At 41.4% G+C, this 27,790-nt stretch overlaps 1 protein-coding gene across 1 annotated transcript in view; it reads right to left on the bottom strand.

The window, feature by feature from the left end:
- LOC128688202 (cell adhesion molecule Dscam2-like) overlaps positions 1–27,790 on the bottom strand; it is a 297,471-nt gene that overhangs the window by 186,922 nt on the left and 82,759 nt on the right. The window contains exons 7-8 of the mRNA XM_070086853.1: positions 25,570–25,851; positions 24,024–24,143 (exon numbers count right to left, since the gene is read on the bottom strand). Of these exons, the coding sequence (XP_069942954.1) occupies positions 24,024–24,143; positions 25,570–25,851 (402 nt within the window). The remainder of the gene's footprint in view (positions 1–24,023; positions 24,144–25,569; positions 25,852–27,790) is intronic.

The following is a 27,790-nucleotide window of genomic DNA, read 5'->3' as shown; positions in this document are numbered from 1 at the left end:
TTACTTGATCTTCTTTTTCAATTCCTCTTTTAATATCTGTATATTAAACCCTCCACGGACTTCTGCACAAAATAACACTGCATTCTTAATTCTACCCAATACGTCCTCAACCTCCTCATTAGCTATACTCTCACCAGCCCATCTTCCAATACTCGCTTATATCTTACCCCCGTTACCTCCTCATTGGTTCATTCATTTTGAATTCTAAATCACTGATGATCTCTTTAAATCCCATTTACCTCGTACTCTCACTGTAGCTGCAACCGAATTATGATGTTATATATTTACTGCCCCCTAAAAACTTGTACATCCAGAAGTGTGCTGTCATATACACGTGTGTGTGTGTGTGTGTGTGTGTGTGTGTGTGTGTGTGTGTGTGTGTGTATCGTGCCGAATAGGCAGAACTTGCGATCTTGGTTTAAATAGCAACACTCATCTTGCCATATAGGACAAGTGAAAATTTGTGTATGCAATAATTTCGCCAAAATCATTCTGAACCTAACGAAAAAAAACATATTTCACTGTGTTTGTTTAGTATTAAATTACTGTAAACAAATCTAAAATATATTTAGTTGGGTTAGGCTAAAATAAATTGCGCTTGTTATAATAAGGTTAGGTAAGTTTTCTAAGATTCTTTTGGATCAAAATTATATTTTTTTACATTAATTAAAAATATATATCTTTAAACGTATACGAGAAAATTTTAGAAAGGACTTAATTTTAAATGAGTTCTTGCTAATTGACCAGTTTTACATATTCGGCACGACATATATATATATATATATATATATATATATATATATATATATATATATGTATATATATATATATATATATATATATATATATATATATATATATATATATATGTGTGTGTGTGTGTGTGTGTGTGTGTGTGTGTGTGTGTGTGTGTGTGTGTGTGTCGTACCGAATAGGCAGAACTTGCGATCTTGGCTTAAATAGCAACGCTCATCTTCCCATATAGGACAAGTGAAAATTTGTGTATGCAATAATTTCGCCAAAATCATTCTGAACCTAACAAAAAAAATATTTCACTGTGTTTGTTTAGTATTAAATTATTGTAAACAAATCTAAAATATATTTAGTTGGGTTAGTCTAAAATAAATTGTTCTTGTTATAATAAGGTTAGGTAAGTTTTCTAAGATTCTTTTGGTGCAAAATTATAATTTTTTCATTAACATTAATGAAAAAAATATATCTTTAAACGTATAAGAGAAAATTTTAGAAAGAACTTAATTTTAAATGAGTTCTTATTAATTGACCAGTTTTACATATTCGGCACGACATATATATATATATATATATATATATATATATATATATATATATATATATATATATATATATATATATATATATATATATATATATATATATATATATATATATATATATATATATATATACAATCGCAGCCACAGGGGTGGAAATCTTCAGCTCAAGTACTTTCACATTTTTCTCAGTGCTTCATCAGGAGCTATGCAATGTTTCAGGGCAACATCGAAAGGAGTGAAGGGAAGATTTCTCAGAGTAGCGCAGTGCAGGTCTGTCACCTCCCGCAGCCTCTCTCAGAGAGACGAGATCTTCTCCACTTCTACTTTCTAATTCTACTTCTACTTCGCTTCTACTTCTTCCCCACTTCTACTCTCACCACGACACCAACACTAAACGTTGTGCAGTTATAGGCTTTTTCCTGCATGCACTCAAAATCTGCAGCAATGAGTTCTATGAGGAAGAATACTCTCTTATTGAACAAGTATTTTCAAAACTTCACTATCCTCTTCACTTTATTAGAGACTGCAGACGACGGGCATTAAACATCTCCAACACACCCAGAGAAGACACTGCCGAGAAGAGATACATAGTCCTCCCCACCAACTCCATTGCCAAACACGTTTCCAACATCTTTTCCAAAACCTCATTCCAAGTATCTACCTCCACATCCACCACCATCAAGGACATTACCAGCGATAAACAGGACAAACTTCCATCCTCTGCAGGGGTATACATAATCCCCTGTAATGCCTGCAGTAAATTATTCGTTTGCAAAACATCCAGAGACCTCCAAACACGTATTTCAGAACACCAGTACGCGGGTAGATCTGACGATTTAAAAAATCCTTGTGTTCACCGAAATTCACACACTCATTTAATCAACGACAGAAATGCAAGACTTAACACCAGAGAAGACAACACTCAATAGATGGGGTTGTAAAAGAAGTAAATGCTAGGGTGCACGGGAGAGGGGTGGGATCAAATTATGGGGAATCAAATACAAAATGGGAATTGACACAGTTACTTTTTGCTGATGATACTGTGCTTATGGGAGATTCTAAAGAAAATTTGCAAAGATTAGTGGACGAGTTTGGGAGTGTGTGTAAAGGTAGAAAGTTGAAAGTGAACATAGAAAAGTGTAAGGTGATGAGGGTATCAAATGATTTAGATAAAGAAAAATTGGATATCAAAATGGGGAGGAGGAGTATGAAAGAAGTGAATGTTTTCAGATATTTGGGAGTTGACGTGTCGGCGGATGGATTTATGAAGGATGAGGTTAATCATAGAATTGATGAGATAAAAAAGGTGAGTGGTACGTTGAGGTATATGTGGAGACAAAAAACGTTATCTATGTAGGCAAAGAAAGGAATGTATGAAAGTATAGTAGAACCAACACTCTTATATGGGTGTGAAGCTTGGGTTGTAAATGTTGCAGCGAGGAGGCGGTTGGAGGCAGTGGAGATGTCCTGTCTAAGGGCAATGTGTGGTTTAAATATTATGCAGAAAATTCGGAGTGTGGAAATTAGGAGAACGTGTGGAGTTAATAAAAGTATTAGTCAGAGGGCAGAAGAGGGGTTGTTGAGGTGGTTTGGTCATTCAGAGAGAATGGATCAAAGTAGAACGACATGGAGAGCGTATAAATCTGTAGGAGAAGGAAGGCGGTGTAGGGGTCGTCCTCGAAAAGGTTGGAAGGAAGGGGTAAAAGAGGTTTTGTGGGCGAGGGGCTTGGACTTCCAGCAAGCGTGCGTGAGAGTGTTAAGAATGAATGGAGGCGAATGGTATTTGGGACCTGACGAGCTGTTGGAGTGTGAGGAGGGTAATATTTAGTGAAATGATTCAGGGAAACCGATTATTTTTATATAGCTGGACTTGAGTCCTGGAAATGGGAAGTACAATGCCTGCACTCTAAAGGAGGGGTTCAGGATATTGGCAGTTTGGAGGGATATGTTGTGTCTCTTTATACGTATATGCTTCTAAACTGTTGTATTCTGAGTACCTCTACAAAAACAGTGATTATGTGTGAGTGAGGTGAAAGTGTTGAATGATGATGAAAATATTTTGTTTTTGGGGATTTTTTTCTTTTTGGGTCACCCTGCCTCGGTGGGAGACGGCCCACTTGTTAATATATATATATATATATATATATATATATATATATATATATATATATATATATATATATATATATATATATATATATATGCAATAAGATCAGAGTAAACAGGTAATTTCAGAATATGCAAAACAACCACTGCGAAAGACTAGAGAAATTCCAAGCGCTTTCGTGACTACTCACATTATCAAGGAACTATGAAAGTAAAGCATCCAAGGAAGGTATATAAGGGGTATGGCCAACACCTCACTATCAGATCCCACAACGGTTAAACACCTGACGCGCGCCGGCCCAACTGGACAGGTCCTACGCACAACCCACCAACAAACTATTCTACCCAAGAAAATTTTAAAAATTATTATTTGTCCAGTGTATTATTAAATTCTTCCCAAATTCTATTAATTATAAATGGATCTAATTTATATAAACCAAAGGAAATATTCATATTATTGTCAAAACTGCTTTTTATGAAACAAGATTCAATTATATTCCTGTCGACCATATACTTGCATGATACTACTTTCTCAACTTTTTGAAAATCAATTGGATGGTTAAAATCTCTTACATGAATAAATAGAGCATTGGAATCTTGTCCAGTTCTAATGCTGTATTTATGTTGTTTTAATCATAGTTCGAGATTTTTACCAGTTTGACCGTCATAAACTTTATCGCAAATTTTACAAGGAATCTTACAGACACATCCATCAGCATTTTGGGGGGAATTCTTTATCAAAAGTTATTTTACTGTATCAAGATTTTTGAATACAACTTTAATATTAAAAGTCTTAAGAAGAGAAGGCATATCAACCAAGTTTTCATGATAAGGGAGAACCAACATATTTTTAGTTGAATAAGGCTGGTTGTCCCTTTTTGGATTGTAAAAAGTATTTCTAGCAACTTTAAAAGATTTAAAGAAGAATAAAAGAAAGTAGTATCAAGCAAGTCCATGGTCGACAGGAATATAATCGAATCTTGTTTCATTAAAAGCAGTTTTGACCATAATATGAATATTTCCTTTGGTTTATATAAATTAGATCCATTTATAATTAATAGAATTTGGGAAGAATTTAATAATACACTGCACAAATAATATTTTTTTAAATTTTCTTGGGTAGAATAGTGTGTTGGTGGTTGTGCAAAGGACCTGTCCAGTTGGGCCGGCGTGCGTCAGGTGTTTAACCGTTGTGGGATCTGATAGTGAGATGTTGGCCAGACCCCTTATATACCTTCTTTGGATGTTTACTTTCATAGTTCCTTGATAATGTGAGTAGTCACGAAAGCGCTTGGAATTTCTCTATTCTTTCAGAGTGGTTGTTTTGCATATATATATAAGTAGTACTGGAGGCGGCTGTATGGCTCGGAAGTAACACCTAGGTGTTACTTCCGGTCTCCTCCCGAAAGGGCTGTGGCTGAGCGGTCCCTTTTTCACACCTATGTGCTAATGACCTTTTTCACACCTATGTGCTAATGACCTTTTTCACACCTATGTGCTAATGACCTTAACCCCGCCCACGACCCCCGCCCACGACCCCCGCCCACGACCCGCCCACGACCCGCCCAGGACCCCCGCCCACGACGCCCCACCCGCGCCCCCATCCGCGCCCCCCCGCGGCACCACCCGCGCCCCCCGCGCCCCCCCCGTCGCGCCGAGCCACCAGCCCCGCCGCGCCCTCGCGCCCCGCCCGCGCCCCTCGCGCCCCTCGCGCCCTGCCCCACGCCTTCTGCTGTGCCTTCTGCAACGTCGTCCGGATCGGCCCCGCGCCCCCGAATTTTTTTCCGATTTTTTTCAATTTTTTTTTGAATTTCATTTTATTGTGCTCTCCTCGGATCAAATTTTTGAGGTTCCCCCCTCCCACTTTCACCCCCATCCAAATTTCATTTTCTTATGATCTCCTTGGATCAAGTTTTTTTTTCTCGATAATACCAAGACTCCATCTCCATGGATCAAGTTTTCTCGAAATCAAAGTTTCCATCTCCTCGGATCAAGTTTTCTCGAAATCAAAGACTCCAATTCCTCGGATCAAATTTTTCTCGAAATCAAAGTCTCCATCTCCTTGGATCAAGTTTTCTCGATAATACAAAGACTCCAATTCCTCGGATCAAATTTTTCTCGAAATCAAAGTCTCCATCTCCTTGGATCAAGCTTTTCTCGATAAAACAAAGACTCCATCTATTCGGATCAAAGTTTTTTGGATTCCCCCCTCTGGGGGTAAGCATTCAAATGAACTCCTCCTATGGGGCATGGTACTTTCTCTTACTACAGGTCTAAACAAGTGTGACGTCAGTATTCGTCTCATTAAGTTAAATGAACTAAAAAGTCTGTTTACTCGGCGGTCAGTGACGTCACGTGATGACCTCACACATACAGGCTGAATCTTGTCGACTTCCCCTTATGTCAGTGACGTCACGCGATGACCCCACACACACAGGCTGAATCTTGTCGACTTCCCCATCTCAGTATTACACATTTCATATACAACATAGGGAAAACATTTTCACTCTTAACCCAGGATAATCCAAATAATTTCACATTTTTTCGTTAATACCCACAACAATCCACAATTTCTTTACAAAATACAACACAAGTAAGACATTTTTCTCGTTTTAACTATTTCATCTCAGGTCACTCCCCACGAAGTAACCTACCTCCTCCCCACCCTCCCGAACCCTCACACTCCAACCAACACCTCACAATTTTCACTCATAACCCCCAATTTTTCTCGTTTTAACTATTTCATCAGAAAGTCACCACAACACTTATAACCACTTTTCGATAAATTCACTAGTCACAATTTTACATATTACGAAGTTAATACGCACACACACCTCACTTTACTTTGAACACCTTCAAAACACTCTCATAAATCATTTGAATACTCACAAAAATACCTTTGAACATTTCCAAACAGCACTGAAACACTTCCAAAACACCATTTGAGTACTCCCAAATACACCACTGAATACTACTAAAACACCACTGAATACACTCAAAACACCACCAAAATCACCATAAACTAAGATCAACACCCACATCCCACAACACCCACAACCCACAACACCCACTTCCCACATCACCCACAACCCACATCACCCACATCACCCACACCCCACAATTTTTTCTCGTTTTAGCTAATTTCATCAGAAAAAGTCACAACAACAATCCACAAATTATAACCACTTTTTCGGTATCTCTAGTTCGACAACAACACCCACAACCCACAACACCCACAACACCCACAACACCCACAACCCACAACACCCACAACACCCACAACATCCACAACCCACAACACCCACGCCCCACAATTTTTTCTCGTTTTAACTAATTTCATCAGAAAAAGGCACAACAACAACCCACTTATAACATCTTTTTCGGTATCTCTAGTTCGACAACAACACCCACAACCCACAACACCCACAACACCCACAACCCACAACACCCACACCCCACCTTTTTTTCTCGTTTTAACTAATTTCATCAGAAAAAGGCACAACAACAACCCACTTATAACATCTTTTTCGGTATCTCTAGTTCGACAACAACACCCACAACACCCACATCCCACAACACCCACAACCCACATCACCCACACCCCACAACACACACAACCCACATCACCCACACCCCACAACACACACAACCCACATCACCCACACCCCACAAATTTTTTTCTCGTTTTAACTAATTTCATCAGAAAGTCACAACAACAACAACCCACAACTTATAATCACACCTTTGAATAACCTCAAAACACCATTTGAGTACTCCCAAATACACCACTGAATACTACTAAAACACCACTGAATACACTCAAAACACCACCAAAATCACCATAAACTAAGATCAACACCCACATCCCACAACACCCACAACCCACAACACCCACATCCCATATCACCCACAACCCACATCACCAACATCCCACAATTTTTTCTCGTTTAACTAATTTCATCAGAAAAAGTCGCAAAAACAACCCACTTATATCATCTTTTTTTGGTATCTCTAGTTCGACTACATTACCCACAACCCTCATCAATCACCAATTTATTCACAATTTTTTTCCCCTTCTTTTTACTGAATCTTAAATGTAATACACATTCCCCTTTACATTACCAAAATTCTAATAAAATCCTCTCCATACCCATGTTCTTGTATCCACATAAATTGATATTATACTCGCATCAACTAGTCTCACTGCCCAACTATTGCGACATGTTTCAACACCCTCCATTCTTTTCCAATATATCATAACTTTTCAATTCTATAATTTCTTTTTAAAATATTCACACATTACCTTTATTTTCAGTAAAATCTCCCCATATTTCATTAAATTTCTAATACAACCCTCCCCATACCCCTCTCCATCTCACCCGCATTTCTTCACATCCACTCACCCATCTCCCAACACACCTCTTCTGAACACACACAAAAATCACATTTCACATCCACAAATGCATCTCATCACCCATCTCAAATCCACTAAAATCACTGTAACCAAGATATTCACAAAACTCTACCTAACACACACACACACACACACACACACACACGCACACACACACACACACACACACACACACACACACACACACACACCTAACCTAACCTAACCTAACCTAACCTATCCTAACCTAACCTATCCTAACCTATCCTAACCTAACCTAACCTAACCTAACCGAACAGAACCCAACCCAACCCAACCCAACCTAACCTAACCTAACCTAACCTAACCTAACCTACCCGAACTTATCCTAACCTAACCTAACCTAACTTATCCTAACCTTACCTAACCTAACCTAACCTAACCTAACCTAACCTAACCTAACCTAACTTATCCTAACCTATCCTAACCTAACCTAACCTATCCTAACCTAACTTATCCTATCCTAACCTAACCTAACCTAACTTATCCTAACCTAACCTAACCTAACTTATCCTAACCTAACCTAACCTAACCTAACCTAGCCTAACCTAACCTAACCTAACCTAACCGAACCGAACCGAACCGAACCGAACCTAACCTAACCTAACCTAACCTAACCTATCCTAACCTAACTTATCCTAACCTAACCTAACCTATCCTAACTTATCCTAACCTAACCTAACCTAACCTAACCGAACCTAACCTAACCTAACCTAACCTAACCTAAGCTAACCTATCCTAACCTATCCTAACTTAACCTAACCTATCCTAACCTAACTTATCCTAACCTAACCTAACCTAACCTAACCTAACCTAACTTATCCTAACCTAACCTAACCTAACCTAACCTAACCTAACTTATCCTAACCTAACCTAACCTAACCTAACCTAACCTAACTTATCCTAATCTAACCTAACCTAACCTAACTTATCCTAACCTAACCTAACCTAACCTAACCTAACCTAACCTAACTTATCCTAACCTAACCTAACCTTGCCTAACTTATCCTAACCTAACCTAACCTAACCTAACCTAACCTAACCTAAAATAACCTAACCTAACCTAACCTAACCTAACCTAACCTAACTTATCCTACTCAAATCCACTAAAATCACAGTAACCAAGATATTCACAAAACTCTATGACCACCTAACACACACACACACACACACACACACACACACACACACACACACACACACACACACACACACACACACACACTCACACACACACCTCACTTTACTTTGAACACCTTCAAAGCACTCTCATACATCATTTGAGACCACCTTTTCTCAATATCTCTCATCCACAACCTTTATCATCTCACTACAGAACAACCCCAAGATTACTTCGAACACTCTCATAAATCATTTGAGTACTCACATAAACACCTTTGAACATTTCCAAACAACACTGAAGCACTTCCAAAATATCATTTTAATTACTCCCAAATAAGATTTATCATCTCTAATTTATCTACACTTACACATTTCATTAACTGAAATTACAACACATCCACCATACTACTCCCTCAGTCTCCAGACTTTACAACATTAACACAAAAACTAACTCAGACACTTATGACATGAGACATTTTACCAAAACTAACACAAACACATATCTGTTAAATCTCCAATATCTAAGTTCACCACAATCAAGACGTTTGCCAAATTCTATAACCCCACCACTAAGACCACACATTTTTTTTGTACACATTCTCTTAAAACATCATCATAACGAAGATCACTAAAACTATCTATACTTTTACTAAGATCACATAACATTTTGTCTTCTCTAACTCACCCACCAATTCACATTCTCATTCACACTTACACATTTCATTAAATTACAACTCATCCCCCCCAAACTCCTCCCTCATTCTCCAGACTTTACAACATTAGCACAAAAAAAACTAACTCATACACTTATGACATGAGACATTACCATATCTAACACACTGACTAACTTTGAACCAACTCTGAACACCACTGATCTCCTTCAAAAAATACTCTGCACATCATTTGAACACCTTCAAAAAACACCATCAAACACCTCCGAATTCTCCCAAAACACTAGTGATTACTACCAAATCACAACTGAATACTACCAAATCACCGTCAAAATCACCAGAAACTAAGTTTAACATCACCATCTAACATCCTTTTTATAGAAATCCCCTCAAATCACTATAACCAAGAACCCCCTCTCCATTTGGCGCATAAAAAAATAAAAGCATGAACACAAACCTAATACGCAAACACTTAGTACATGATCACCATCAACTGAAAACATATCTTGTACACAAACATAATCTAAGACAACCACCAACTACAATCACCCATGTTCACTTACCTCAAAAATCACTAATATCACAGAAAACACTCTTTTTTATAAACATTTCACACAAAAAAAACATATTTGACAATATCTAAGCGCACTCACCTCACTACCACCAACACACGATGTCACACCCCGCAGGACCGACGAGCTCACCTATCACAAAAAAAAAATAATACACAGACACCCACATCTCATACATTTCAATCACAAATTTAAGACATGAGACATACACACCAAATCTAAGACATTCACCTCCAACTAAGACATACACAACTTAACTAAGACATACACCAAAATCCTATACTTGACATATTGCGGTATGAATATTCTTACCGCATTTATGTTGCATATCACATTTCCTCATCCACATCATCCCTAAAACATCCTTCCTTATTCATTCCGTATATCTCCTAGAGTTGTTTTAACCCCGACGGCCCATCATGACATTAGGAGCCAGAGTGTAGTAGGTGGTGTTGGAGTGGTGATGGTTGCTCTGGCTCCTACGTCGTGATGGGCCGTCGGGGTTAAAACAACTCTAGGAGATATACGGAATGAATAAGGAAGGATGTTTTAGGGATGATGTGGATGAGGAAATGTGATATGCAACATAAATGCGGTAAGAATATTCTTACCGCAATATGTCAAGTATAGGATTTTGGTGTATGTCTTAGTTAAGTTGTGTATGTCTTAGTTGGAGGTGAATGTCTTAGATTTGGTGTGTATGTCTCATGTCTTAAATTTGTGATTGAAATGTATAAGACGTGGGTGTCTGTGTATTATTTTTTTTTGTGACAGTGATATGTTATAGTGCTCATGTTATGTTATAGATGTTGGTGGAAGTGTTGTGGTATTTTTGTGTATTTCTTATTTTTGTGCGATTGTTTAGAAATAAGTGTTTTCAGTGATCGTAGAAGTTTTGAGATGCATGATCTTAGATTTTTGGTGATCTTGGTGATGAGTGTTGATAGATGTCGGTAAACATGATATGGAAATGGTGATCGTGATTTTTGTGTGAATAATTATAAAAATGTGTTTTCTGTGATTTTGATGGTGGGGTCATAAAATCTGGTAATCGTCTTGGATATAGAGTTCTTAGATAATGTAGGGTACAACAGGTTGAAACAAGGTGGGTTGGGTGTGATGTTACCAACCACCAAGTAACACAATGGGAGTGTGACGTCACTGGAGGTGAGCTCGTCGGTCCTGTGAGGTGTGACATCGTGTGTTGGTGGTAGTGAGGTGAGTGCGCTTAGATATTGTCAAATATGTTTTTTTGTGTGAAATGTTTATAAAAATGAGTGTTTTCTGTGATATTAGTGATTTTTGAGGTAAGTGAACATGGGTGATTGTAGTTGGTGGTTGTCTTAGATTATGTGTGTGTACAAGATATGTTTTCAGTTGATGGTGATCATGTACTAAGTGTTTGCGTATTAGGTTTGTGTTCATGCTTTTTTTTTTATGCGCCAAATGGGGAGGGGGTTCTTGGTTATAGTGATTTGAGGGGATTTATATAAAAAGGATGTTAGATGGTGATGTTAAACTTAGTTTCTGGTGATTTTCACGGTGATTTGGTAGTATTCAGTTGTGATTTGGTAGTAATCACTAGTGTTTTGGGAGTATTCGGAGGTGTTTGATGGTGTTTTTTTGAAGGTGTTCAAATGATGTGCAGAGTATTTTTTGAGGAAGATCAGTGGTGTTCAGAGTTGGTTCAAAGTTAGTCAGTGTGTTAGATATGGTAATGTCTCATGTCATAAGTGTATGAGTTAGTTTTTTTTTGTGCTAATGTTGTAAAGTCTGGAGAATGAGGGAGGAGTTTGGGGGGGATGACTTGTAATTTAATGAAATGTGTAAGTGTGAATGAGAATGTAAATTGGTGGGTGAGTTAGAGAAGACAAAATGTTATGTGATCTTAGTAAAAGTATAGATAGTTTTAGTGATCTTCGTTATGATGATGTTTTAAGAGAATGTGTACAAAAAAATGTGTGATCTTAGTGGTGGGGTTATAGAATTTGGCAAACGTCTTGATTGTGGTGAACTTAGATATTGGAGATATAACAGATATGTGCTTGTGTTAGTTTTGGTAAAATGTCTCATGTCATAAGTGTCTGAGTTAGTTTTTGTGTTAATGTTGTAAAGTCTGGAGACTGAGGGAGTAGTATGGTGGATGTGTTGTAATTTCAGTTAATGAAATGTGTAAGTGTAGATAAATTAGAGATGATAAATCTTATTTGGGAGTAATTAAAATGATATTTTGGAAGTGCTTCAGTGTTGTTTGGAAATGTTCAAAGGTGTTTATGTGAGTACTCAAATGATTTATGAGAGTGTTCGAAGTAATCTTGGGGTTGTTCTGTAGTGAGATGATAAAGGTTGTGGATGAGAGATATTGAGAAAAGGTGGTCTCAAATGATGTATGAGAGTGCTTTGAAGGTGTTCAAAGTAAAGTGAGGTGTGTGTGTGAGTGTGTGTGTGTGTGTGTGTACTCACCTAGTTGTACTCACCTAGTTGAGGTTGCGGGGGTCGAGTCCGAGCTCCTGGCCCCGCCTCTTCACTGATCGCTACTAGGTCACTCTCCCTGAGCCGTAAGCTTTATCATACCTCTGCTTAAAGCTATGTATGGATCCTGCCTCCACTACATCGCTTCCCAAACTATTCCACTTACTGACTACTCTGTGGCTGAAGAAATACTTCCTAACATCCCTGTGATTTATCTGTGTCTTCAGCTTCCAACTGTGTCCCCTTGTTACTGTGTCCAATCTCTGGAACATCCTGTCTTTGTCCACCTTGTCAATTCCTCTCAGTATTTTGTATGTCGTTATCATGTCCCCCCTATCTCTCCTGTCCTCCAGTGTCGTCAGGTTGATTTCCCTTAACCTCCTGTGTGTGTGTGTGTGTGTCTGTGTGTGTGTGTGTGTGTGTGTGTGTGTGTGTGTGTGTGTGTGTGTGTGTGTGTGTGTGTGTGTGTGTTAAGTGGTCATAGAGTTTTGTGAATATCTTGGTAACAGTGATTTTAGTGGATTTGAGTAGGATAAGTTAAGTTAGGTTAGGTTAGGTTAGGTTAGGTTATTTTAGGTTAGGTTAGGATAAGTTAGGTTAGGTTAGGTTAGGTTAGGATAAGTTAGGTTAGGATAGGTTAGGTTAGGTTAGGATAGGTTAGGATAGGTTAGGTTAGGTTAGGTTCGGTTAGGTTAGGTTAGGTTAGGTTAGGTTCGGTTAGGTTAGGCTAGGTTAGGATAAGTTAGGTTAGGTTAGGTTAGATTAGGATAAGTTAGGTTAGGTTAGGTAAGGTTAGGTTAGGATAAGTTAGATTAGGTTAGGTTAGATTAGGATAAGTTAGATTAGGTTAGGTTAGGTTAGGTTAGGTTAGGATAAGTTAGGTTAGGTTAGGTTAGGTTAGGTTAGGTTCGGTTAGGTTAGGTTAGGTTAGGATAAGTTAGGATAGGTTAGGTTAGATTAGGATAAGTTAGGTTAGGATAGGTTAGGTTAGGTTAGGTTAGGTTAGGTTCGGTTCGGTTCGGTTAGGTTAGGATAGGTTAGGTTAGGCTAGGTTAGGTTAGGTTAGGTTAGGTTAGGTTAGGATAAGTTAGGTTAGGTTAGGATAAGTTAGGTTAGGTTAGGTTAGGTTAGGATAGGATAAGTTAGGTTAGGATAGGTTAGGTTAGGTTAGGATAGGTTAGGATAAGTTAGGTTAGGTTAGGTTAGGTTAGGTTAGGTTAGGTTCGGTTCGGTTAGGTTATGTTAGGTTAGGATAAGTTAGGTTAGGTTAGGTTAGGATAAGTTCGGGTAGGTTAGGTTAGGTTAGGTTAGGTTAGGTTAGGTTGGGTTGGGTTGGGTTGGGTTGGGTTCGGTTAGGTTAGGTTAGGTTAGGTTAGGTTAGGTTAGGATAGGTTAGGATAGGTTAGGTTAGGTTAGGTTAGGTTAGGTGTGTGTGTGTGTGTGTGTGTGTGTGTGTGTGTGTGTGTGTGTGTGTGTGTGTGTGTGTGTGCGTGGGTGTGTGTGTGTGTGTGTGTGTTAGGTGGTCATAGAGTTTTGTGAATATCTTGGTTACAGTGATTTTAGTGGATTTGAGATGGGTGATGAGATGCATTTGTGGATGTGAAATGTGATTTTTGTGTGTGTTCAGAAGAGGTGTGTTGGGAGATGGGTGAGTGGATGTGAAGAAATGCGGGTGAGATGGAGAGGGGTATGGGGAGGGTTGTATTAGAAATTTAATGAAATATGGGGAGATTTTACTGAAAATAAAGGTAATGTGTGAATATTTTAAAAAGAAATTATAGAATTGAAAAGTTATGATATATTGGAAAAGAATCGAGGGTGTTGAAACATGTCGCAATAGTTGGGTAGTGAGATTAATTGATGCGAGTATAATATCAATTTATGTGGATACAAGGACATGGGTATGGAGAGGATTTTATTAGAATTTTAGTAATGTAAAGAGGAATGTGTATTACATTTAAGATTCAGTAAAAAGAAGGGGAAAAAATTGTGAATAAATTGGTAATTGATGAGGGTTGTGGGTAATGTAGTCGAACTAGAGAGATACCAAAAAAAGATGATATAAGTGGGTTGTTTTTGTGACTTTTTCTGATGAAATTAGTTAAAACGAGAAAAAATTGTGGGATGTTGGTGATGTGGGTTGTGGGTGATGTGGGATGTGGGTGTTGTGGGTTGTGGGTGTTGTGGGATGTGGGTGTTGTGGGATGTGGGTGTTGTGGGTTGTGGGTGTTGTGGGATGTGGGTGTTGATCTTAGTTTATGGTGATTTTGGTGGTGTTTTGAGAGTATTCAGTGGTGTTTTAGTAGTATTCAGTGGTGTATTTGGGAGTACTCAAATGGTGTTTTGAGGTTATTCAAAGGTGTGATTATAAGTTGTGGGTTGTTGTTGTTGTGACTTTCTGATGAAATTAGTTAAAACGAGAAAAAAATTTGTGGGGTGTGGGTGATGTGGGTTGTGTGTGTTGTGGGGTGTGGGTGATGTGGGTTGTGTGTGTTGTGGGGTGTGGGTGATGTGGGTTGTGGGTGTTGTGGGATGTGGGTGTTGTGGGTGTTGTTGTCGAACTAGAGATACCGAAAAAGATGTTATAAGTGGGTTGTTGTTGTGCCTTTTTCTGATGAAATTAGTTAAAACGAGAAAAAATTGTGGGGTGTGGGTGTTGTGGGTTGTGGGTGTTGTGGGTTGTGGGTGTTGTGGGTGTTGTGGGTTGTGGGTGTTGTTGTCGAACTAGAGATACCGAAAAAGTGGTTATAAGTTGTGGGTTGTTGTTGTGACTTTTTCTGATGAAATTAGCTAAAACGAGAAAAAATTGTGGGGTGTGGGTGATGTGGGTGATGTGGGTGGTGTGGGTTGTGGGTGATGTGGGAAGTGGGTGTTGTGCGTTGTGGGTGTTGTGGGATGTGGGTGTTGATCTTAGTTTATGGTGATTTTGGTGGTGTTTTGAGTGTATTCAGTGGTGTTTAGTAGTATTCAGTGGTGTATTTGGGAGTACTCAAATGGTGTTTTGGATGTGTTTCAATGTTGTTTGGAAATGTTCAAAGGTATTTTTGTGAGTATTCAAATGATTTATGAGAGCGTTTTGAAGGTGTTCAAAGTAAAGTGAGGTGTGTGTGCGTATTAACTTCGTAATATGTAAAATTGTGACTAGTGAATTTATCGAAAAGTGGTTATAAGTGTTGTGGTGACTTTCTGATGAAATAGTTAAAACGAGAAAAATTGGGGGTTATGAGTGAAAATTGTGAGGTGTTGGTTGGAGTGTGAGGGTTCGGGAGGGTGGGGAGGAGGAGAGAGAGAAGGTTACTTCGTGGGGAGTGACCTGAGATGAAATAGTTAAAACGAGAAAAATGTCTAGACTTGTGTTGTATTTTGTAAAGAAATTGTGGATTGTTGTGGGTATTAACGAAAAAATGTGAAATTATTTGGATTATCCTGGGTTAAGAGTGAAAATGTTTTCCCTATGTTGTATATGAAATGTGTAATACTGAGATGGGGAAGTCGACAAGATTCAGCCTGTGTGTGTGGGGTCATCGCGTGACGTCACTGACATAGGGGGAAGTCGACAAGATTCAGCCTGTGTGTGTGGGGTCATCGCGTGACGTCACTGACATAGGGGGAAGTCGACAAGATTCAGCCTGTATGTGTGAGGTCATCACGTGACGTCACTGACCGCCGAGTAAACACACTTTTTAGTTCATTTAACGGATTGTCTGCATCGCTATTGGGCCGTGCAGACCCCCTTGCCTGACGCTCCTCAGTAACCTGACAGCAGTGGTACGAGGAGGTGTTGTGCATTCGCTGCCTGGATGAGGTAGAGTGCGGTCGTGCTTTGCACCCCTCTACTGTTTCCCAGCCGAGCTAATCAGTCAACGACATGGCGCCAGGTGTGCGCAGGAGAGTGAATACTGTGGGCATTGAACTTATTAGTGGGGCTTTAACACCTACGTCAGTCGATGTGTTATTGCCCAAAATTATAGGAGAGACACATGGCATCAGAGACGAGGATTTATATGGAGTGGCACTGAACGGTGTATATAGAATTTTCGTGAAAGTGCTAACTGCTCAAGTATACGAGGCTTTGGTTGATCGTTACCAAGATGTCAGCATTACTGTAACACCGGCAGTGAGGGTCAAGTTGATTGATGTATCACGACATTATTCGTGGGTTAAGCTCTGCAACGTGCCTTTTGAGGCTGATGAGGTAGATATTCGAAATGTTTTCGAACGTTATGGAACTGTACATCTGGCCCAACCTGGCAAATGGGTAAAAGGTGCTTACACAGGATTTCCTGAGGGTTCTTTTAATCTCAAGATGACGCTTAGGCATCCTATACCCTCGTATGTATATCTCGAAGAGTTTAGAACCCAGGTAATGGTAGCGTATGCGGGGCAGAGACGTACGTGCCGACTGTGTGGCGAATTTGACCATATGGCGGCAGACTGTGGCAAGCGGAGTATGGCTCCTGGGCCGGCAAGGGGCGGAGCACCTGTGCATGAGCACCCGATGCCTAAGGAAGAACGGGGGCAAGGAGGAGGGCGTGGTCGCATGTGGAGTGAAGAGGTAGTGGCTCCTCCAGTGGAATCGGAAGAAGTGGTGATCCATGAATCACCTGGCCCATCAACAGTGGCTCCTGGGCCGGCAAGGGGCGGAGCACCTGCGCATGAGCACCCGGTGCCTAAAGAAGAACGGGTGCAAGGAGGAGGGCGTGGTCGCATGTGGAGTGAAGTGGTGGTGGCTCCTCCTGGGGAATCGGAAGAAGTGGTGATCCATGAATCACCTGGCCCATCAACAGTACAGTTGTCAAGTGAGGAGGTACAGGAGGGCGCAGCAGTGAAGGCTATTGAGGAGGAGTTGGAGACGGTGATACAGGCTATGTTACAGTCTACGGAGGTGGAGAGTTACAGCGAACAAGACCCTGGGATCAGGGCAGAAGGTGTGTGTGGGGAAGGGGAGGATCAGGTGGTACCTGTGGTGGACAGTGCGAGTGCCAGGGAGGGGCATGGAGGCGGATTAAGGGTGGTAGAGGTGGAAGTCCATTGTGCTGGCTCCCAGGACTCAGATATGGAAACTGAGGGAGCTACAAGGAAAAGGGCAGCAGCGTCAGATTCGGACGATGTTCTGACACCGGCGCAAAGGCCGGGGAAAAAGACATGGGGTTATGGTACCCAGAGTGACTCTGCGAGAGGGCCACAACAGAAGGGGGGGGGATGGTTGGGAAGGAGGGGGGAATCTGTGGCAAAGGCACAGTCCAGGGGAACGGTCTGAAAGGGAAGAATCTTGACATGAGGCGGGGAAGGAAACCTTAAACTGGCCTCAGGTGTGTAACAATAAATATTAATGGTCTGTGTGATGGTGTTAAACGGGAGTGCTTCAGGATGTTTTTGAATAGGTATAAGGTTGACGTAGCTTTTGTGCAGGAGCACAATTTTAAGCTTGGTCGTGAATTAGTGGTGCCTGGGTATCAGGCTTATGTGTTGCCGTCTGAGCGTTTAAAAGGAGGAGTGGGTGTGTTGATCAGGGAGGCGGGCCCGTTTGTATTGCATAGGAAAGAGGGGGGGGGGGGGAGGGGGGAGAGTATTACGTGTGGAAGGATGGTGGATGGGAGGGAGAGTGGCGTTTGTGTGTGTGTATGCCCCAGCAGAAAGTGACGTGAAAGTGAAGATGGATTTTGTGCGGGAGGAGCTCGTGTATTACCTACGCACGTTACCGTCTGTCGCGATTGTGGGGGGGGATTGGAATTGTGTAATTAAGAAGACAGACGTGGAACCCAGAGGAGCGGGATATTTTTCCTCAGTCTTGGGGGGCCTGCTTAGAGATCTGCAGTTACGTGATGCTTTCGGGGGAGGTCTGTGGGAGGTGGAACATACGTTTATAAGAAGGGGATATGCGGCTCGTTTGGACAGGTTATATTTATCTCAGAGGGTTTTGGTAGAGTCTTTTAAAACTATAGAGATGGTGTCTTCCGATCATAGGGCGGTATTAGTGGAGGTGGGATGGGATGCTTTGGCTCGTAGGCAGGGAAGTTATTGGAAACTGAACACGATGGTTTTGGGGGATAGGGAGGGAGTGGAAGCGTTTGCAACATTTTGGGAACAGCTCTGTGCCGACAGAAGAACTGAGGAAGACGTGGTATGATGGTGGGATAATGTGGCTAAGTTACGAATACGTCATTTTTATGTGAGGGAGGGCAAACGCATTAATCAATTGCGGTATGGTTTGTCAAATTACTTAGAATCTAGATTACGGAATTGTTACGAGGGGGGGGCGGTGGCCGGGGTGTACCCGGTGGAGGATATACACATGTTGAAGGACAGAATACGGGATTTGCAAGAAGAACGTTTTGCAGCTGTTCGGGTACAGGCGGGGTTAGACGAAGTACTCTGGGGCGACAAGCCATCAGCTTGTGTGCTGCGAGGACAGAAGGTACGACAGCGAACGACTACAATACCGGGTTTGCAAGTCATATCTTCTGTGGGGGGTTTTAGAGAGGGTCAGGTATTAAGGGACACCAAGGGGATGAGTGCATATGCAGATAGATGGTTTGAGGAATACGGGAAAAGTAGTGGGGTGGATGGTGAGGTTCTTGGGAAGGTATGTGAGTATGTGCCGTGCAAACTGTGGAGGAGTGATCGGGAGGCACTGGGTGGGGTCATTGAGGAGGGGGAAATATGGAGAGCCCTTATGGACATGAGGAAGGGTAAGGCACCCGGGATCGATGGTTTACCTAGCGAATTTTATGTACAGCACTGGGGTCTGCTTAGGGGTTTCCTAGTAAGGTTAATGAATGCCATGAAAGACGGAGGTAAGATGGGAGAATCTCAGGCAACGGCGGTGGTGGTGTTGGTCCCAAAGGGTAAACAGCAGAGTACCCTTCGGGATTATCGAGCCATTTCATTGCTTTGTGCTGATTATAAATTATTTGCGAAAATTCTTGGGAATCGGCTTAAATGTGTTGTGGGGAGGGTCGTGTTTGAGTCTCAGTTTGGTTTACCTGGTAGGTCAATGAGCGTGGGCCACGGGATTATCAAGGGGTTCCTGGAGGACATGGAAAGGGAAAGAGGAGCGTTGGTGGCGTTGGATTGGCAAGGGGCTTATGATAGGGTGGAAAGAAAGGCTTTGAGGGATATTCTCCTACGACAGGGGTTTGGCGAAGAAATAGTGGGGTGGGTGGATACGTTGTACTCAAACGCGAAGGTAAGGGTGCAAATCAATGGGTGTGTGGGGGGGGGGAGTCAACATGGAGCGGGGTCTTCGGCAGGGATGTCCTTTATCACAAATATTGTTTGCATGTGTTCAGGATCCCTTTTATAGGATGGTGGAGGATCGTCTAAGGACGGGGGGGGAGGGATGGTGAGCTGAAGCCGTGGCCTGGTTTGGTGGGCTATGTTGATGATACCACTATTTTGGCAAGTGAGGAGACACGGTTAGGACTTTTGGGGGAAGTTGTACACACTTTTGGGAGAGCTACTGGGATGAAGGTAAATCTGGAAAAGTCAATGATCATGGGGCTGGGAGAGTGGACAGAGAGATTAGATTGGGGATGTGATGTTGTGCAGCGGAGGACCGGGAGTCTGAAAATCTGCGGTGTCATATATGAGGCTGACCTGAGTGCTACAAGGGTTAGCAATTCGAATAGGATGGTGGAACAGGTGCAGCGACGGTTGGGAATGCTGCGACCTCACCATTTAACCCTTAGGCAACGTGTAATTGTCATCAATGTATTACTATATAGTAAAGTCTGGTTTGTTTCGGCTGTGATGCCGTTAACAGGAACGGCGATCACGAGTATTCTTAGAATGGTGTTCAAATTTTTGTGGGGTTCAGGGTGCAACTGGTTGCGAAGGGAGGTAGTGACATTGCCGGTATGTAGGGGAGGGTTGGGTTTGTTGGACTTGAGAAAGCGCGTGAAATGTGTGTTTATTAAGAGGGAAGTGATGAGTGCAGGTGGATGGAGGGAGGGTCAGCTAGATAAGGTACATGCTCACCTGAGGAAATGGTATGGAGGGGCGGAAATGAAGGAATGCGAGACAGTGTTACGCGCCTTAATGTTAGCCAGGGAACCAGGAAAAGTAAAGGTGGGAACTTTGTGTAAATTGTTAGAGAGACATGTAGTGGCGCCGGTTGAAGGGATCTACCCCATGTATGCATGGGATGTAATATGGCGAAGATTTAGTAAATTAAGGATACGACCTAGGGCGCGTGAGGTTATGTACCGTTTCCTGCATGGGATTTTGCCAACGGGAGCGAAGCTCCGAGATAGGAGGGTTATTGAGGGTGGGGGGTGTGGCAGATGCAGTGGGGAAGAGACTGCGTATCATGTCGTCTATTTTTGTGAAGGTTTGGAGTGCATCAGGGTATGGATGCGTAAGGTAGTGGTGAGGGTGGGGGGTCAAGGTGTGGCGGTATTGCGAGCGTTGAGTCTTGATATGAGTGGTGTGGAGGAGAGTGTGGTAAGAGGTTTAGCATATGTCATCGTGGACTACATATATGTTTTATGGGGTATGAGGGGGAAGGTGGGTGGGGATGTGCTGAGAAGGACTTTGGCGGCGACGTTTTATCGAACTTTGTGTCGCAACAGAGACATTTTTGGGAAAAGGTGGGAAGAGTATTTTTCTGAGGGTTATAGAGGACTAACAATAGGGAATTTATTGGCGTTATAAGGGGCTTTAACTGCCGGGGTGAGTGGGTTGGTAAAAGGGGGGGGGGGGGTTCAGGGGATTTCAACGGGCTCACCTCCTTGGGAATGCAGTGATGTGGTTGGGTGTGATTGGAGGTACTAGTGTGTGACCAGATGAGAGGTTGTGCAAGATAAGTTTTGCTTAGTTCCCTTGATGGGGAAGGTGTAAGGAGCAGATTAAATATATAACATGTATTAATGTATAACCTATAAATTATATAACATGTATATTTCTTTGGTAGAGTATTATGTTCCACTTGCACTGGTATTGCAATTGAATTTGAATTTTCATGAGAGGGTTTTCCTTTCACTATTTCCTTGAAGCACTGAGTTATTTTTGTTTTTTTTGTAACGTGGTCCAGCATCAGTTTTGGTAGTAATTACCTATTATTATTGTTCTTATTTAAGGTATTGTAATTTTGGTAGTCCTGTACCATTCATGGTTGTAAATAATGTTTCCTCAAGTGACATGTGTCATAATAATCCTAAGTTGAGGATAATTAATGTCATGATTATTCAGGTTGGTGATAGGGTTAGTTTTCAAGGTGTGTGTGTGAGTGGGGGGGAGGGATGGTGGGTCACCTGTGTTGCAGCACAGGTTTCTTAATAAGGCATATTGTAGGTCTGGTGTATTTGTTGCGAGTGGTATTATGGGTGATTGTCATTAAGCTTGGAGCATTATTGTGTTGAGGTTGTAATTTTAGGAGTTTTATTAATAGCCATTTTGTGGCCTTTGTTATTATAACTTTATTCCTTCTTAAATTGTGATGTTATAAAAACTTGTATATAGTAGACTGTCAGATGTTGCCTGGATTGTTTTGTGTTTATATATTGTTTTACTGATGTTGTCCTTGATCATTTTTTTTATATATGTACCTATTAATATTTGTACATGAAGTTTTAAATAAAATATAAAAAAAAAAAGTTCATTTAACTTAATGAGAGGAATACTGACGTCACACTTGTTTAGACCTGTAGTAAGAGAAAGTACCATGCCCCATAGGAGGAGTTCATTTGAATGCTTACCCCCAGAGGGGGGAATCCAAAAAACTTTGATCCGAGGAGATGGAGTCTTTGTATTATCGAGAAAACTTGATCCATGGAGATGGAGTCTTTGTATTATCGAGAAAAGCTTGATCCAAGGAGATGGAGACTTTGATTTCGAGAAAAATTTGATCCGAGGAATTGCAGTCTTTGTATTATCGAGAAAACTTGATCCAAGGAGATGGAGACTTTGATTTCGAGAAAAATTTGATCCGAGGAATTGGAGTCTTTGATATCGAGAAAACTTGATCCGAGGAGATGGAGACTTTGATTTCGAGAAAACTTGATCCATGGAGATGGAGTCTTGGTATTATCGAGAAAAAAAAACTTGATCCAAGGAGATCATAAGAAAATGAAATTGGGATGGGGGTGAAAGTGGGAGAGGGGAACCACAAAAATTTGATCCGAGGAGAGCACAATAAAATGAAATTCAAAAAAAAATTGAAAAAATCGGAAAAAAATTCGGGGCGCGGGGGCGATCCGGACGACGCTGCAGAAGGCGCAGCAGAAGGCGCGGGGCGGGGCGCGAGGGGCGCGAGGGGCGCGGGCGGGGCGCGAGGGCGCGGCGGGGCCGGTGGGTCGGCGCGACGGGCGGGGGGCGCAGGGGGCGCGGGTGGGGGCGCGGGGGGCGCGGGGGGGCGAGGGGGGGGCGCGGGGGGCGCGGGTGGGGGGTCGTAGGCGGGGGGTCGTGGGCGGGGGTCGTGGGCGGGGTCGTGGGCGGGGGTCGTGGGCGGGGGTCGTGGGCGGGGTTAAGGTCATTTGCACATAGGTGTGAAAAAGGTCATTAGCACATAGGTGTGAAAAAGGGATCGCTCAGCCACAGCCCTTTCGGGAGGAGACCGGAAGTAACACCTAGGTGTTACTTCCGAGCCATACAGCCGCCTCCAGTACTACTTATATATATATATATATATATATATATATATATATATATATATATATATATATATATATATATATATATATATATATATATATAAAATACATGCAGATCATTGTAACCATAAGGAAAGACGATCCTATTTCAACTTGGCAGAAAGTCAACAAACTTCATCTTCAACTTGAGTATTACCTTCAAGTTAGCCAACGCATGGTAAGTTCGTTATCTGTGATCGCTGGTGCATCACTTGTTGCGATGGAACTCCATGAAGTCACTCGTCTAAATAACATGGTAAATAAAGTTGTAATTACAAGTAAAGTCGCTTGAACCTAGACGATAACTCACTACGTTTCTTTTATTTACTAACTGTTATTATTCGTACGGTAAATTAGGGTTTAATTTTGATTTAAAATTAGGCAATGTGTACTACGGTATAAGTTTCTTATGTAAATATATATATATATATATATATATATATATATATATATATATATATATATATATATATATATATATATATATATATACACACACACACACACACACACATTAGCTGATAACCCATATGTCCGACAGTGAACCTTATGAATTTAGACAAAAGATGAGCAGTTGAGACCTTCGACCCTCTACAACCTAGTAAGATGTCAATAGATATCTGCTATCATTCACAGCCGACTACAATTATTTTTTATTTTGTATTTAATTAGTCATAAGCTAGTTAATATCATACATCACCTTAAATCTAGACGAAACTAACCTGTGGTTCTCTTCCAAGTGACTATGGGTGGAGGTGTGCCTTGAGCGTGACACTCTAGTGCCACTTCTTCCCCTCCTATGACCGCAACATCTTGTGGCTCCACCACCCACGACGGAGGAACTGACAAAAGACAAATAAAAATTTTAGTGGTAGACCACGTGGTGCTAATGAAGAGGAAGAAGAGGAAAGTTATTCTGCAATCACAGGGTTCCTCTTAGCGAGTCAAGTTTGTATATGTACTGCACAAATTGAAGGTAAACTGAAATATTACAATATTGTTTGATGACAGTTCACCTGTTGGCTTAAATGACTGTTACCGCAGCTGTAGACCTAGAAGATAGACAACACTGATGGAGGCCTACAACACTTAGAAGACAGCTTTTGACATAGATCATACACATCACGGACAAAATGGGTGTATAAATTGATCATAGAAACCTCAGCTGTATTCCTACAAAAGAGACACAACAGATAACCACAGATAACCCAGTTGAAAACCCAGATGGAAAAAAAAGATGTAAGTCTTGAGCACAGACAATCTTGTGCAAACCTGAAGCTGATTGTACTGACAACATAGCTAAGCACATCATTTTTCACAGAAGAAAAAAGATAATTGGGCTTGTGTACAGTGATCTGAGAAATATGATGAACAGAGGGATATAGAGAGAGTTAACTGAAGACTGTTGAAAACAAGATTTCAATGAAAACTGAGGAGATACAAGATATAATTGAATACTAATCGGGACATTACAGGAGACTGAGTGGAGAAAAGATATCAGTTATGCCTGAGGGTAATCAAAATATCACTGGAGTCCAAGGAGAGACTAGTTTTAACTGGTTTAATTTATTACTGATGGGAGACGAGATATCTTAGAGACTAAGGGGGCGACAAGATATTATGTAGCACTAAACCGAGACAAGATATCATATAAGAATTAAGGGAGACAGGATATCACTTATGAGTGAGGGAAAGCTATGTATTTAATATGAATGAGGAGAGACAAGATATTTAAAACCGAGGGAGAAACAAGGTATCACTGGAGATCGAAATGCAGAATTAACATCACTGTAGATTGATGGGAGACAAGATATTGTAAAGTGAAGGGAGACAGGATATCACCGGAGACTGAGGAGAAAGAAGTTATCACTCGAGAATGCTCAAAGAAAAGATATCAGTTTAGAAAGACGGAAGACAAATATCGCCAGTGACTTAGAGAAAACAAGACATCACTGAAGATTCCTGGAGTAATAAGATATCACTGGAGAATCAGGAAAATGTGAATACCAGAGACTGAGGGAAAATAAGACAGCACCTCTAGTTAGAAGGAAAGAAAATCAAAAGGTTATAATAAGAGTAGAACAAGAATAACAATCAACGGCTATAGCACCGAAGAAAACACGACAAAATGAAACGCGAGATACAGACATGAGAAAATAGAATGTAAATTACGAAAATTCTGTATCATCTGCCATTAGTCACATTCTTACTAGAAAAGCGACAGAGGTGGCCAACTTGACCAAAAAATAGAAGAATGAGTCAGGTTACCTCGTACGTCCATGGTGGCCGAGATAGTTGAAGCAGCAGCAGAGTTAGAGGCTGTGCAGGTGTACTCGCCGGCGTGTCTGCCGCGGATGTCAGCGAAGACCAGGTTAGAGAAGAACTGCGAGTGTGTCTCAGTGAGCACGGGGTCACGAGGCAGGGGCCGGCCATCACGTGACCAGCGAAGACTGATGGGAAGGTCCCCGCTCAGTAGTGAACAAGCTACTGACAGACGCATTCCTTCTACCAACCTCGCGGGAAACTTCAGATCCGCCAGTACAGGTGGTTCTGAAGAAGAAAATCAGGCACACTGAGTGTGTGTGGGGAGACAAGATGTGAACGGAATATATATGGCGCATATAAATACATTTAAACTGAATGGGAGTATACACAAGCATAAATATAATATGCGAGGATGACAATAGACACAATGAGAAAAAGAATGGAAAAGAGTACGTTGGATTTATCATCATATGAATAGATCAAAAGCCATTATTATATATAGGATTAATTAAGGATATTTTCTCGTTACGAAATTATGATTAACGTTGACTTTAAAGACAAAACTGCTGAGGGTAACCTGGAAATTGTAAGATGTGAGGTAGTGGTGTCTTGCCAAGCCAAGATGCGAGTCAGCACTGAACATATAACAGGAAAAGGTCCGGTATAAATTCCAAGTTTGTACATACACTAGGTACCCACTCATTAGGTACACCATTCGAGTACTGCGTACGACTCCCTTTCCAACAAGAACTGCCTGAATTATCTGTGGCATGGATTCAACATGCAAGATGCAATTTGTTTTCTTTATGTATAGACTGATTTTCGTTGATGTATTCCATAGACAAAGTTTTACTACACACACACACACACACACACACACACACACACACACACACACTCACACACACACACACACACACACACACACACTCACACACACACACACACACACACACACACACACACACACACACACACACACACACACACACACACACACACACACACACACACACACACACACACACACACACACAAAGGGGGGCACACCAATAAGCGATACGCCAACAAGTACTGGATGAAATACACACAACCGAGGAGGTGAAATAGGTGCTTTGTGAACTTGATACTACAAAAGCGGTGGGACCGGACAATATCTCTCCCTGGGTCCATAGAGAGGGAGCAGAGACTCTCCGTATGCCATTTTCAACACATCCATTGAAACTGAGCAACTACCTGAGGTATGGAAGATCGCAAATGTAGTCCCCATTTTTAAGAAAGGAAACAGACACAAGGCACTAAACTACAGACCAGTGTTATTTGATGTGTATATTATGCAGAGTCATGGAGAAGACTATCAGGAGAGTGGTGGAGCACCTAGAATGGAACAAGCGTCTAAGCGACAACCAGCATGTTTTATGACATGGTACCGGAAGTAAGACATGAGAGAGAGGGGTGGGTAGATTGCATTCTCTTGGACTGCAAGAAGGCAATCGACACAGTTCCTCACAAAATATTAGTACAAAAGCTAGAGGATCAGGCACACATAACTGGAAGGGCGCTGCAATGGATCAGAGAATAACTGATATGGAAGCAACAACGAGTCATGGTACTTGACGAGATGTCAGAGTGGGCGTCTGTGACGAGCGGGATTCCACAGGGGTCAGTCCAAGAACCACTGCTATTTTTGGTACATATGAATGACATGACTGAAACGATAGTCTCATAAGTGTCCCTATTTGTAGATGATGTGAAGTTAATGAGGAGAATTAAATCGTATGAGGAACATGGAGGATCAAAAAGAGACTTGGACAGGCTGAAAGACTGGTCCTGCAACTGGCTCCTCGAATTTAATCATGTCAAATGCAAAGTAATGAAGATGAGGGAAGGGCAAAGAAGGCCGTAGACAGAGTATAGACTTGGTGGCCAAAGACAGCAAACCTCACTCAAGGAAAAGAATCTTGGGGTGAGTATAACAGCGAGCACATCTCCTGAGGCGCACATTAACTAGATAACTGCTGCAGCACATGGGTGCCTGGCAAACCTGTCAATAGCATTCCGGTACCTCAATAAGGAATCGTTCAAGACTGTACACCGTGTACATCAGTATACAGGAGTATACACCACCAGTTTGGAACCCACACCTGGTCAAGCAGGTCAGGAAATTAGAGAAAGTGCGAAGGTTTCCAACAAGACTAGTTCCAGAGCTAAGAGGAATGTACTA

Source organism: Cherax quadricarinatus, chromosome 19 (assembly GCF_038502225.1).
Source record: "Cherax quadricarinatus isolate ZL_2023a chromosome 19, ASM3850222v1, whole genome shotgun sequence".
Lineage (NCBI taxonomy): Eukaryota > Metazoa > Arthropoda > Malacostraca > Decapoda > Parastacidae > Cherax > Cherax quadricarinatus.
This window is presented reverse-complemented; position numbering and strand designations above follow the sequence as displayed.